Here is a 15500-nt window from a genome sequence, read left to right as displayed (position 1 = left end):
GGTTCATTTCGAGAAAGGCTGCGGATATAACATCCGGAAACCTCCACGAGCCCGTTTAAAGCATCAACAAACCACCATGCCATGGGACCTTTAAAAAAGAATCTGAATATCTGAAAAAGGAAAATTAAAAAGATTTTTCAGAAAGAATGAAAAACAACCTTTTTTTTTTTGCAAAATATCCAAACGTCTGAAAAATATCCATCAAAAAAATTGAGAAACAATATCCAAAAAATGAAAAAAAAAAAACACCTCAACAAATATTTGAAACTATTTTTAAAAATGTAAGGTTTTGAAAAATATTTTCAAAATCAGACATCCCAAGAATCAGAAAAAAAATATTAACAATTATTACAAAAATTCAAAAAGAAAAATACCAGACTATCTAAAACATTTTTCAAAATGGAAAAAAAATGACATAAATTTGAAAAATCTAAAAATCTCAATAAATTCAAACTATGATGAGAAATCCAGATAAATCAGAAAGAAAATCCAAAGCAATATGAAAAATATTTATATTTTAATTTAAAAGAATAGGGTAATCCTTAGACACAAGAGTGCTCAAACTAGGAGCAATAATACAACAAAATAAAGAGAGAAATACCTCAATTTGTACGCATAATTTTATTGCGCACGACAAGCCTGTTTCCCTTGACAGCAGCGGCTATGGGCACCGCCTATGCTTTGATGCGACCAACGCCCAAAGACTCCGCACCAGACGAAATCGTGGCCGGAAGATTATGTGGTTTAACCCCCCCTACAACAAACAGGTTAAAACAAACGTGGGGAGAAAATTCCTCGCAACAATCAAGGATTGCTTTAGACGTGGGCATCCCCTGGCCAGGATTTTCAACAAGAACACCCTTAAGTTGAGTTATTCCTGTATGCCAAGTTTGGCCACCAAAATCAGCGCACACAACAAGCAGGGCTTTGAACCAGAATTTTTTTCCAATTGGTTCGTTCCGAACAGAAACGGAATTTTAACGTTTCCGGTTTTGGGTTCCACCATTAAATAGACGTTCCCGAACCGGTTAGAACAAAAAAATTTCGTTCCCGGAACGGTTAATTACGTTCCCTGTCAGCTGTTTAACAAACGGCTATAAAATTATGTCTCTGTCTCATCCAGCTTAAGCCAAATGTCGGCTAATTCTATTACAACCTTCATTAAATAAGACAAGAAATAATTCAAAACAATTATTATTTCAAATGTTGGCGATTTGGATTCTCATCATGTCTTCCCATCTACACAAACAGAAAAAGTGCCAAAAATGAAAGAGAATTCGTTTAGTGTGTTACCAAAGGCTAGTCAGGCCCTATGCATTGATAGGCTAACAGAGGTTAACGTCATTTAATGTTCGCGAGCCTCTCATTAACGTGGACAAATATATTGATATCGTGTTTGAAATTGACGTTTTTGAATAACGATAGACTGCAATATTTACCTCTTATTTAAGATGTGGAGACGTGATAGTAGTCCACCCTCCCGCTCTCTCCATTCAGTCAGCGACCGTCACACAGGAAGTGAACCCCAGCGGGTCATAGAAACTTGCGCAGGAGAAGAATGACTTTTTTATTTGTAGGCTACGGAAACTTTGAGGAACGAAATAAAAACCGGTATTAACCGGTTACCATTATTTTTAATAAGCGTTTCTGTTCCGGAACATGAAAAATAATAAAGTTTCTGGTTTCGTTTCTGTTCCATGTGAAATAGAAAAAGTTCCCGGTTTTCGTTTTCGTTCCTTGAACCGGTTCAAAGCCCTGACAACAAGAAAATACTGATGGAAACATCGGAGCCGCCCAAGATGTGTAACTGCCGCAATAAGACGACCTGCCCCCTCAACGGCGCGTGCCTTACAAAGAACATTATTTACCAAGCCACCGTTGAGAGTGAGCGCGGTAAGGAAACCTATATCGGGCTTACGGGGGATACATTCAAGTCACGCTACAATAACCACACTGCGTCATTCCGTCACGCAACAGAACTGAGTAAACATATATGGACTCTAAAGGAATCCGGAGAAAATTATATACTGACATGGGACATTATAGCACGCGCTCCGGCATATAACAATAGCACTGTAATTTGTGCCTCGCAGAAAAATATTATATTGTATGCAAACCACACCTAGGCACGCTAAACAAGCGCAATGAACTAGCCAGCGCATGCCGGCATGCTAGTAGGTTTATTTTAGCAAACATCTTTAGCCGTGTACCAGGAGCGATTTCTCAGAGACAACAAGGGAAGCCGAGCTTCCCCTAAAATTCTCTCCCCAAACTGCGGCGTCTACGACGTTGAATTCTCATTAAAACAATAACTTGCATAACATAATATATGCCCAAGATTGTATTTACGTTCATAACTATCCTGTAACTTATTTGAGTGATGTCTGACGAACTTGCAGTTCGCTACGAGAACCACCTTTGCTGCCAGGCTGTAACCTTTCTTATTTCAATGGGCTCTATGGACTGGCAGCAGTGTTGCTAGATTGGGCGGTTTTAAGTGCATTTTGGTGGGTTTTGAACATATCCGTTGCAGTCTACGAGACGGCTCTGAACAGCCAATTTCGGCAAGTTGTTATTGGTTAAAATCGACAAAATCGTCACTTCCAGGGAAGCCGGGCTTCTCTGGGACTAAACGAGACAGTTGGAGGGACAAGAAGCCGGGCTGATGAAGGATTATTGGAGGTAGTGTTTGAAAGACATGAGGACGCCGGTACTTCGGAGAGGAACACGGAAGTATGATCAGTCAGTCCCTAGCAGATGTCGAGAAAGTGTAGTCGTGTGCCAAAGTGCTGTCCGAATTTCTTTTCATATAAACGTTTCTTCTCATTGATGTCTCTGTACATTACTCTGCAAATAAATGTAAATATTACTCGTTGTGCTCTGTTAACTTTCATCCATTCTATCAGTTTGATTATTCGTGAATTCACTCGTTTATTTCATTTGTAGTTCAATCTGATTGTAGGCTAGCTTGAGCCTTATTGGGATCTGCAGTGCTAGCTGCTAACAGAAATTGGTGAAGTCTCTGGAAAGCACAACCAGCTGGTATGACAGGGTCACAGACCATTTTCTGGAAAAGGAGCGGAGGGCAGAATTTGTGTATAAATAGTGTTCATGTTCATGAATGTGAAGTGTGTATATTGTTCAGTAATGTTAAGAGAATGGTGGGCTCTGTGTTATAGGTTATACCTGGGTATAATATTCAAGGTTCTGTGTGTTGCATAGCCTACCTGGTTCTGTGTTGCAGAAGATGTTCAAGGATGTGTTGCACAGCTGGGTGTTGTGTTAAAGACTCTGTGTTGCATATCAGGGTATGATGTTCAAGGCTCTTCGTAGAATAGCCAGTGATTTTTGGATGTTTGATATTTTTGATTAAGGATATGAGGCACTAGCCTGGCAAGCCAGACTATAACATGAAATGTACAAGCAAAAATACTTTCTGCCACTAGGTAGGGTTGTCTAGTTCACTATGCTAATGGGGCACACCTTTCTATGCTTTGATATCCGGCCTACAGGTTTTACGATGAATGCGTAAAATAGGCTTCCTGTTTGAAAAACCAGCAGCCGCCACTGCCGTGTACTGATATTCTTGCTGCACCTGATATGAGAGCAAGTCGCTCTCGAAACAGGCTTGTCGTGCGCAATCCAAAAAGAAAAAAAAACTGAAAATAATCTAAAAAAAAGTTTTTAAAAATCTGAAAAATTTATAACACAAATATGAAAATATATCTAAAATATCTAAACATTTAAAAAAAAAAATCTGAAAACTGCCGAATACAAGTAAAACAGTTTTGTTTCAATTTGAATGTCATTCAAATGCTGGGTTTTTTTTTTTTCTTAATCATTCTTAAAAAAAAAAAAAAACAACACGCTACGACAGGAGTCATAAGTTTTGGCGCCCCCAAACTCCATCACAATCGTGTTCATTATTATACAGGGGTCTGAGTTGCACCAGTAGGTGTCGCTGTTCATGTTGCCATGGTAACTCGGCATGTTAATGAAGCGGACACATTACCACGGTGATATGATTAGAAGAGATCTCTCTCGCTTTCTCTCCCCTCAGGCGCTGTTTAATGAGTTCATTAAGAGTTTTACATAAGAACAAGAAGCTCATTGCGTCCCAGTCACGACTCGCTGAAGCACGAAATGCAACGAAGAGACGAAACAGAAACACGGCGATTAACACAATCACATGCTCACACACTGTGTGTCTACAGGTGTGTGTAGGTGTTACCTGAGTTCCTCCTGCACGGTGTGTGTGTGTGGGTGTGTGAGTTGGCGTGCACGGAGTTCGGCGATCATGGCCTTGATCTCGTCCTGCATCTCGTTCACGCTCTTCTCCACGCCGCCGTCCCTCACACCCAAAGTGGCATTCAGCTCACGGGCTTTATCATGCAGAGCTACACACACACACATTTTTTTCATCTTTACACTGTCAGTGTTTAATTTCCTTTCTTTCTTTTAGTTGGTTTTCTTTTTTCCCCTTTCAGGTTCATTAAAAAAAATTCAGTTTTGGCAGGTTTTAATTCAATTAAATTAATTCAAAGCCTTTGAAATCAAAATCCAATTAGTTCAAAAGCTTTAAAAAAAAGATGATGATGAAGAAGTAGGAGTTTTTAATTTGAATAGAAAGCATTAGAGTGAAATGTAAATGAGGTGGAATTAGACCCATTTATTTAATTTGCTGTTTAAAAGAAACTACGTGAAATGATTTCGAGGTGGGGAAAAAAAAAAAATCATAAACTCATTAAAGTACAGTAGCTAAGAATAAGCACCTGCTGAAGTCTAAAAGTCTCGATAATAATATCAGTTATTATTATTTTTTCTAACGAGCTTCCTGCCAGTCTCGCAGTCTGCAGCACAAAGAGTCGAGATCATCATCAACTTCTCCACAAACTACTTCTCCTGTTACAGTGATGCTGCGTTCATGTGCTATGGGAATTATGGTAAATACCAAACGCTGACATAGAAAGCACACATGAACGCCCCCTCTTGTGGTATTTTCCACTGGGCAACTCGTAGAAAATTTTGATACACGAGTTGCCGAGATGAGATGAACTTTAACCTTTTGAACATGGCGGCGAGCGGTACAAGACACTTGAATGTTAAGCATTGTATGCTACTAAAGTTTTTTTTTACTAGTACTAGTGGGTAGTTTGTGTCTATGCAATGTTGCGTCATTAACAAGTGTAATATAATACGTTAGAAATCCGTTTCCTTTAAAAATGTGTTATGGTTTGTTTTTACCTATCCAGAGCAGACGCTATTACTAACGATAGCTAACTAACTATTGCTAACTTGAATCTGGTCCACCATCTTTAATTTGTCAACAACAACAAAAGCATGTGAACACAGCACACTGGTAAATACCACTTCCCAACTGGAAAATATCATCTTCCCATAGCACATGAACGCAGCATGAGAAGCAGGCGGGGCTAATCTGGACAGGGGGTAAGTGGGTGGGGATAATCTGTATGGAGTGGGCAGGACTACGGGCGAAAGGCGGGGTACACCCTGGACAAGTCGCCAGGTCATCACAGGGCTGACACATAGACACAGACAACCATTCACACTCACATTCACACCTACGGTCAATTTAGAGTCACCAGTTAACCTAACCTGCATGTCTTTGGACTGTGGGGGAAACCGGAGCACCCGGAGGAAACCCACGGGGAGAACATGCAAACTCCGCACAGAAAGGCCGTCGCCGGCCACAGGGCTCGAACCCGGACCTTCTTGCTGTGAGGCGACAGCGCTAACCACTACACCACCGTGCCGCCCCTGCCAGGGCTAATCTGGAGAGGATAAGTGGGCAGGGCTAATCTACCCAGTGAACACTAACCTAGAGAGTCAACACGTCGAGATTAAACCAGGGCTTTGAACCGGTTCAAGGAACGAAAACCGGGAACTTTTTCTATTTCACATGGAACAGAAACGAAACCAGAAACTTCATTATTTTTCATGTTCCGGAACAGAAACGCTTATTAAAAATAATGGTAACCGGTTAATACCGGTTTTTATTTCGTTCCTCAAAGTTTCCGTAGCTTACAAATAAAAAAGTCATTCTTCTCCTGCGCAAGTTTCTATGACCCGCTGGGGTTCACTTCCTGTGTGACGTTCGCTGACTGAATGTAGAGAGCGGGAGGGTGGACTACTATCACGTCTCCACATCTTAAATAAGAGGTAAATATCGCAGTCTGTCGTTATTCAAAAACGTCAATTTCAAACACGATATCAATATATTTGTCCACGTTAATGAGAGGCTCGCGAACATTAAATGACGTTAACCTCTGTTAGCCTATCAATGCATAGGGCCTGACTAGCCTTTGGTAACACACTAAACGAATTCTCTTTCATTTTTGGCACTTTTTCTGTTTGTGTCGATGGGAAGACATGATGAGAATCCAAATCGCCAACATTTGAAATAATAATTGTTTTGAATTATTTCTTGTCTTATTTAATGAAGGTTGTAATAGAATTAGCCTACATTTGGCTTAAGCTGGATGAGACAGAGACATAAATTTATAGCCGTTTGTTAAACAGCTGACAGGGAACGTAATTAACCGTTCTGGGAACGAAATTTTTTTGTTCTAACCGGTTCGGGAACGTCTATTTAATGGTGGAACCCAAAACCGGAAACGTTAAAATTCCGTTTCTGTTCGGAACGAACCAATCGGAAAAAAATTCTGGTTCAAAGCCCTGGTTTAAACACGTCTAGACGTCACACACTGCAGCTTTAATGTCTATAAAATTTGCAAAAATTGAAGATTAATTCAGAAATAAAGAATGATTTGCAGTGATCACTGCGTGTCGATGTTCCCCCTCAGCGAGTTTTAGTCAAAATCAGTGACATAATCAAAGTTGTCAGATACAAAATGTGAATCATGAACTCACTCTGATCCAGTGTGTGTGTGTGTGTGTGTGTGTGTGTGTGTGTTCCCTAGATTTATAAATGCAACACCATCTGCTGCAGACATACATCTTCCTACAGATACACAGTTTTTCCTCTCTCTCTCTCTTTCGATCCTGGATTGATTACTCCGCCTTCGCTGGTTCTGGTTGCTTTTAATTAAGCGTTTACACCAGTGTAGCCTTCATTAGCCATAGCAGCCTCTTAAATCAGCCCAGTTAAAATGCCACAACACACACACACTCGTTAATGGACAACAAGACCCATCATGCTCAGCAGCCCCACACATCCACAGAAAAAAAAAAATAAAAGCTATTTTCTCTCCTGACTTTCTTTAACAATGTAGTGTGTGTGTGTGTGTATACACACGTACACACCTTTTGCCGCAAGGAGTGTGTTCTTAGTGAACAGCGCGAGATCTTCAGCTCGTTTGTGGCTCCTCTCGGCATCCGAGTCCGTTTGTTCTCCGTCTGCTGACACTTTCGTGGCCTGCGGATTGTAAAACAATTACACCACATGCTTCGAATGCTAATTTATTACCCTATATTTATTTATTTATTTATCAAACAACAGAAATTAAACGTAATAATTCCGCCTTCTTGTGCTATTTCCTCCGTCTTCATCTTCAAGTGCGCTCATATCAACCGCTAGTGACCTAGCTCACGTACGCCTCGCTAGATCTAAATAAAATGGGATGATTTGTTCATCAGCGCAAGCTAACAAGCTTAGCGCAGATTCCGTGGGTCAAAGTTAATCATTCTCTAATAATCTGCATATCAGCCAGGATTGGTCCAAAGTTGTGGTGCTTATTCATTTTGTGACGTCACAACCCAAGCTCAAACATAGCCACGCCTCTGGAATCATTTTTCTAGAGAAGTGACAAACCCTGCTCAGCAACTCGTCCATCTCGGTGACCAGGCTGCCCAGGTTACTGTCAGCCAACTGCAGAAGTCTCTCTGGAGCCCGATGAGGAGACAGCATGTGCTGCAGACAGACAGACAGACAGACAGAGTTTATGATTTGAAGACATACAATCGAACACCTCAAGTGTCAGATAAGTTATATTTGCTCAACCAATCACAAACCAATCACTAGTCTTTCTTTCACTTCCTCAGCTTGACGTCCGGTACGATAAAGCCACGTGGCCAGGTTTGTGATTCGCGCAACATTGAGATAAAACCAAGAAACGAAATGCTAAAGCCAGTATCTCAACGTCATTCGCGAGAGAGTTTCAAAAGCGTCTTGAAACATTCGCGGGGCTTCTCGATTTCCTCGCATGAGTCGCAAAGTGTCGCTCCTTCGTCGCTGAAATTTTGAACATGTTCAAAAAATTCGTGCGACAAAATTTCTCTCAAAAGCGGCACATATTTGCATCCATGCTGCGCCGATGTATTTTGTTGCGATATATCTTACACCGGTGTAAATTTTGTGCAGCGTTCACACGTCACAAACCTGCTTACTAGAGAGAAGCGTGTTAGCACACGGTTGCGTTCACACGGCAGTGTGCTATACGATAGTACAGTAATAATGCGGAAATGAAATATGCGCATGTGTGAAAATGTACTTCCTTTTCCCGGTTGTCATGGCATCACCAAGCGCCAGGAAAACAACGTGGATGAAGATACCAGTGTTGCCAGATACTGCTGACGTTTTCCAGCCCAAAATATGTTCAAATCCGCGAAAATGCACTTAAAACCGCCCAATCTGGCAACACTGGAAGACACGCAGTTCTGTTGTTGTTGATATTCGCCATTTTGGAAGCGCAAAATACCAGGATGCAAATTATGCAATGCCCGTATGTAATCAACTCTCCTGACGCGTAGCGAGTCTACCCCTGTAGCGTTCAGACGTCCCGTTTTATATCGGTGCTGCCCCGCAAACTAGCATTTACTCCGGAGTAAATTTGCGCTGGTTTAAGCAGCTTTCAGGGGCTACACCGCTATAACTTTGTACCGTGTGAACGCTCTACCGGGGCAGCCCCGGTGCTACACCGGAGTAAAAGTTGCCGTGTGAACACCCCTATTATAGCCGCAAATGCGTCACTGGTGTCGCAAAGCCGTCGCGAACCCTTCTCAAGTCAGTTTCCGTGAGGCTTCCTCTACTTCCCTGCCTGCCAAGGGAAAGCCGGGCTGCGACAGCCCGCGACTAGTTGGAGACACAACTGTCGCAGCCCAGTGAGACACTACCCTCACAGTGATGTCACGTGATCAAGTTTGCGATTGGCTGATCGAGGTTAACTTAAGCCCTGCCGCTTTTAAGTCGCCCAATATAATGCTAAAGAATGATTTTCCTCATAATTCACACACACACACACCTTGAGCTCATCGGTCATGTTCTCAACACGATAGAGAGCACCGTATGGTGGGGGGAGGGGCAGCGTCAGATTCGCACCACTAATCAATCGTAGCAACCGATCCATGTCTCTGATCAGGAGCCCAGCACAGTCATCATCACATGCTGTAACACACACACACACACACACACACACACACACCGTTATCCAAGTGAAATCTCACACAAGTGTCATGCACCATTATTTAATCAGACACACAACAACACACTAAAACGTTAACAGGAGGTGCGGTGAGCGGTCGATGCTAACTGCATTTAAAATGTAATACAAGTTGAACAAAGTGTTTTCTGACTAATTTAGTAACACATCTGAGGAAAATGTTGACGTTCTCGACATTTCTATACCAGGTTTATTGCCACTGTACCTTTAAATTGTCCAAATAAAAGCCTCAACAAGGGCGGTTTGATTAGCGGTTGATGCTAACTGCATTTAAAATGTAATACTAGTTGAACAAAGTGTTTTCTGACTAATTTAGGAACACATCTGAGGAAAATGTTGACGTTCTCGACATTTCTGTCTTATTTTTATTGTCACTTTGCCTTTAAATTGTCCAAATAAAAGCCTCAACAAGGGCAGTTTGGTTAGCAGTTGATGCTAACTGCATTTAAAATGTAATACTAGTTGAACAAAGTGTTTTATGACCAAGTTAGTCACACAACTGAGGAAAATGTTGATGTTCTTGATATTACTATTCCAGGTGTATTGCCACTGTGCCTTTAAATTATCCAGATAAAAGCCTCAACAAGGGCGGTCTGATTAGCGGTTGATGCTAACTGTTTTTACGGTGTAATACTTATCAAATGAAGTGTTTACTGAGTAATTTAGTAACACATCTGTGGAAAATGTTGATGTTCTTGATATTACTATTCCAGGTTTATTGCCACTGTGCCTTTAAATTGTCCAGATAAAAGCCTCAACAAGGGCGGTCTGATTAGCGGGTGATGCTAACTGTTTTTACAATGTAATACTTCTCAAACGAAGTGTAATTTAGTAACACATCTGTGGACAATGCTGACGTTCTCAACATTTCTGTCTTATTTTTATTGTCACTTTGCGTTTAAATTGTCCAGATAAAAGCCTCAACAAGGCCAATTTGGTTAGCAGTTGATGCTAACTGTTTTTACAGTGTAATACTTCTCAAACAAAGTGTAATTTAGTAACACATCTGTGGAAAATTCTGACATTCTCAACTGTCTTATTTTTATTGTCACTGTGCCTTTAAATTGTCCAGATAAAAGCCTCAACAAGGGCAGTTTGGTTAGCAGTTGATGCTAACTGCATTTAAAATGCAATACTAGTTGAACAAAGTGTTTTCTGACTAATTTAGTAACACATCTGAGGAAAATGTTGACGTTCGCGACATTTCTATACCAGGTTTATTGCCACTGTGCCTTTAAATTGTCCAGATAAAAGCCTCAACAAGGGCGGTTTGATTAGCGGTTGATGCTAACTGTTTTTACGGTGTAATACTTATCAAATGAAGTGTTTACTGAGTAATTTAGTAACACATCTGTGGAAAATGCTGACGTTCTCAACATTTCTGTCTTATTTTTATTGTCACTGTGCCTTTAAATTGTCCAGATTTAAAGCCTCAACAAGGGCAGTTTGGTTAGCAGTTGATGCTAACTGCATTTAAAATGTAATACTAGTTGAACAAAGTGTTTTCTGACTAATTTAGTAACACATCTGAGGAAAATGTTGACGTTCTCGACATTTCTATACCACGTTTATTGCCACTTTGCCTTTAAATTGTCCAGATAAAAGCCTCAACAAGGGCAGTTTGGTTAGCGGTTGATGCTGACTGTATTTAAAATGTAATACTAGTCAAGCAAAGGGTTTTCTGAGTAATTTTGTCACACATCTGAGGAAAATGTTGATGTTCTCAACATTTCTGTCTTATTTTTATTGTCACTGTGCCTTTAAATTGTCCAGATAAAAGCCTCAACAAGGGAGGTTTGATTAGTGGTTGATGCTAACTGTTTTTACGGTGTAATACTTATCAAACAAAGTGTTTACTGAGTAATTTAGTAACACATCTGTGGAAAATGCTGACGTTCTCGACATTTCTGTCTTATTTTTATTGTCACTGTGCCTTTAAATTGTCCAGATAAAAGCCTCAACAAGGGTGGTTTGATTAGCGGTTGATGCTAACTGTTTTTACGGTGTAATACTTATCAAACAAAGTGTTTACTGAGTAATTTAGTAACACATCTGTGGAAAATGCTGACGTTCTCGACATTTCTGTCTTATTTTTATTGTCACTGTGCCTTTAAATTGTCCAGATAAAAGCCTCAACAAGGGCGGTTTGGTTAGCAGTTGATGCTAACTGCATTTAAAATGTAATACTAGTTGAACAAAGTGTTTCTTGGCTAATTTAGTAACACATCTGAGGAAAATGTTGACGTTCTCGACATTTCTATACCAGGTTTATTGCCACTGTGCCTTTAAATTGTCCAGATAAAAGCTTCAGCAAGGGCGGTTTGGTTAGCGGTTGATGCTGACTGTATTTAAAATGTAATACTAGTCAAGCAAAGGGTTTTCTGAGTAATTTTGTCACACATCTGAAGAAAATGTTGATGTTCTTGACATTTCTGTCTTATTTTTATTGCTACTGTGCCTTTAAATTGTCCAGATAAAAGCCTCAACAAGGGCGGTTTGATTAGCGGTTGATGCTAACTGTTTTTACGGTGTAATACTTATCAAACAAAGTGTTTACTGAGTAATTTAGCAACACATCTGTGGAAAATGCTGACGTTCTCAACATTTCTGTCTTATTTTTATTGTCACTTTGCCTTTAAATTGTCCAGATAAAAGCCTCAACAAGGGCGGTTTGGTTAGCAGTTGATGCTAACTGCATTTAAAATGTAATACTAGTTGAACAAAGTGTTTTCTGACTAATTTAGGAACACATCTGAGGAAAATGTTGACGTTCTCGACATTTCTATACCAGGTTTATTGCCACTGTGCCTTTAAATTGTCCAGATAAAAGCCTCAACAAGGGCGGTTTGGTTAGCGGTTGATGCTGACTGTATCTAAAATGTAATACTAGTCAAGCAAAGGGTTTTCTGAGTAATTTTGTCACACCTCTGAGGAAAATGTTGATGTTCTTGACATTTCTGTCTTATTTTTATTGCCACTGTGCCTTTAAATTGTCCAGATAAAAGCCTCAACAAGGGCGGTTTGATTAGCGGTTGATGCTAACTGTTTTTACGGTGTAATACTTATCAAACGAAGTGTTTACTGAGTAATTTAGTAACACATCTGTGGAAAATGCTGACGTTCTCAACATTTCTGTCTTATTTTTATTGCCACTGTGCTTTTAAATTGTCCAGATAAAAGCCTCAATAAGGGCGGTTTGGTTAGCGGTTGATGCTAACTGGATTTACAATATAATACAAGTTAAATAAAGTGTTTTATGACCAAGTTAGTCAAATACAGTGGGGCAAAAAAGTATTTAGTCAGCCACCAATTGTGCAAGTTCTCCCACTTAAAAAGATGAGAGAGGCCTGTAATTTTCATCATAGGTACACTTCAACTATGAGAGACAGAATGGGGGGCAAGAATCCAGGAAATCACATTGTAGGATTTTTAATGAATTAATTGGTAAATTCCTCGGTAAAATAAGTATTTGGTCACCTACAAACGAGCAAGATTTCTGGCTCTCACAGACCTGTAACTTATTTTTTAAGAGGCTCCTCTGTCCTCCACTCATTACCTGTATTAATGGCACCTGTTTGAACTCGTTATCAGTATAAAAGACACCTGTCCACAACCTCAAACAGTCACACTCCAAACTCCACTATGGCCAAGACCAAAGAGCTGTCAAAGGACACCAGAAACAAAATTGTAGACCTGCACCAGGCTGGGAAGACTGAATCTGCAATAGGTAAGCAGCTTGGTGTGGAGAAATCAACTGTAGGAACAATTATTAGAAAATGGAAGACATACAAGACCACTGATAATCTCCCTTGATCTGGGGCTCCACGCAAGATCTCACCCCATGGGGTCAAAATGATCACAAGAATGGTGAGCAAAAATCCCAGAACCACACAGGGGGACCTAGTGAATGACCTGCAGAGAGCTGGGACCAAAGTAACAAAGGCTACCATCAGTAACACACTACGCTGCCAGGGACTCAAATCCTGCAGTGCCAGACGTGTCCCCCTGCTTAAGCCAGTACATGTCCAGGCCCATCTGAAGTTTGCTAGAGAGCATTTGGATGATCCAGAAGAGGATTGGGAGAATGTCATATGGTCAGATGAAACCAAAATAGAACTTTTTGGTAAAAACTCAACTTGTCGTGTTTGGAGGAGAAAGAATGCTGAGTTGCATCCAAAGAACACCATACCTACTGTGAAGCATGGGGGTGGAAACATCATGCTTTGGGGCTGTTTTTCTGCAAAGGGACCAGGACGACTGATCCGTGTGAAGGAAAAAATGAATGGGGCCATGTATCGTGAGATTTTGAATGAAAACCTCCTTCCATCAGCAAGGGCATTGAAGATGAAATGTGGCTGGGTCTTTCAGCATGACAATGATCCCAAACACACCGCCCGGGCAACGAAGGAGTGGCTTCGTAAGAAGCATTTCAAGGTCCTGGAGTGGCCTAGCCAGTCTCCAGATCTCAACCCCATAGAAAATCTTTGGAGGGAGTTGAAAGTCCGTGTTGCCCAGCGACAGCCCCAAAACATCACTGCTCTAGAGGAGATCTGCATGGAGGAATGGGCCAAAATACCAGCAACAGTGTGTGAAAACCTTGTGAAGACTTACAGAAAACGTTTGACCTCTGTCATTGCCAACAAAGGGTATATAACAAGGTATTGAGATGTACTTTTGTTATTGACCAAATACTTATTTTCCACCATAATTTGCAAATAAATTCTTTTAAAAAAATCAGACAATGTGATTTTCTGGATTTTTTTCTCATTTTGTCTCTCATAGTTGAAGAGTACCTATGATGAAAATTACAGCCCTCTCTCATCTTTTTAAGTGGGAGAACTTGCACAACTGGTGACTGACTAAATACTTTTTTGCCCCACTGTATCTGAGGAAAATGTTGATGTTCTTGATATTACTATTCCAGGTTTCTTGCCACTGTGCATTTACACTGGATAAATTTACACTGGATCCGGTGTAAATAGCTGCCGGTTCATAATTACAGTAAACTAGTAAATACAGTAAAGGAAAAATTTGAGACTGAAAGGTTTTAACAGTCATCCAAATGACTGAACGTAAACATTGCTACAGTAACATACTAGCTATGTTGTTGACATTAGCTAGTGCTAACAGCTAGCTGCTAGTACACTGCTACAACAGACACCGACCCTAATAATACAGTTCTTGGTCATTGCCTGGTAACAGCAGATTTATAACGGGCCATGTCTCAACAGACTAAGAAGTTATTTCAATGACATTTAATAACATTTTGTTTATCCTGAGGACCGAAAGTAAATGAAAATGTGAACAAACCTTAGCTGTAATAAGATGGCGAGCACCGGCTCCAGGGACGACCCGCTGATGTAGGCATGTTACCCAGCCTGACACAAAATATCTGTAGGCATCCAAACTCTTATACGCTTTCAGATCAATACCTGTGTATGGCGATGGGTTTTTAACGACATAGGTATACAGATCATGTGGGCCGAAGTCAGGTAAAGACGAGGGCTTCGTGTACTTCCGTACGTCAGTGAACAATCCTGGTGGAAGCAGGTAAACGTCGTTCTCTAAGCCTGCTAACCTCAATTTTTGCAAATACCTCTCCATCTGCTCGCCCTGTACTGTAAATGCCCTACGTCGCTGGATAGTGAAGGTGTTTTCTGCATCTCGCTCCTTTTTCTTTTATGTTTTTCGTTTGTCGCCTTCCTCGCATTCAAACCGATTCGAGCCGTGACGTCCAAAATGGCAGCATCACATGACTTGGTCACGTGAGTGAAAAACCTCAATACTCACAAGTTTAACCCATTGAATAGTGAGTGTATTATGTGTTGAAAGTTCTACAGCAAACACCATTAACTTGCAAGTTAACAAGCTAATGTTATGCTAATAGGAGAAGCCTACAGTTTCTGTGTGTGTGTGTGTGTGTGTGTGTGTGTGTGTGTGTGTGTGTGTGTGTGTGTGTGTGAAGGAGCTGGAGGATTGAGTCGACATGAAAGGACAGCTGTGTTAACACTCAGTAAGAAGAGAGCGCCTCGGGCGAGAGAGAAGCAGTGTGTGAATGGATCTAACTCTCTCTCTCTCTCT

At 40.7% G+C, this 15500-nt stretch overlaps 1 protein-coding gene across 1 annotated transcript in view; it reads right to left on the bottom strand.

The window, feature by feature from the left end:
- Window positions 1–15500, bottom strand: part of lama2 (laminin, alpha 2) — a 285101-nt gene that overhangs the window by 56285 nt on the left and 213316 nt on the right. Inside the window, exons 33-36 of the mRNA XM_060913573.1 lie at window positions 9222–9364; window positions 7793–7891; window positions 7285–7396; window positions 4232–4397 (exon numbers count right to left, since the gene is read on the bottom strand). Coding sequence (XP_060769556.1) covers window positions 4232–4397; window positions 7285–7396; window positions 7793–7891; window positions 9222–9364 — 520 coding nt within the window. The remainder of the gene's footprint in view (window positions 1–4231; window positions 4398–7284; window positions 7397–7792; window positions 7892–9221; window positions 9365–15500) is intronic.

This window comes from Neoarius graeffei, chromosome 2 (genome assembly GCF_027579695.1).
Source record: "Neoarius graeffei isolate fNeoGra1 chromosome 2, fNeoGra1.pri, whole genome shotgun sequence".
In the NCBI taxonomy this organism is placed as follows: Eukaryota; Metazoa; Chordata; class Actinopteri; order Siluriformes; family Ariidae; genus Neoarius; species Neoarius graeffei.
Note: the sequence above shows the minus strand (reverse complement) of the source record. Positions and strands in the feature narration are given on the sequence as shown.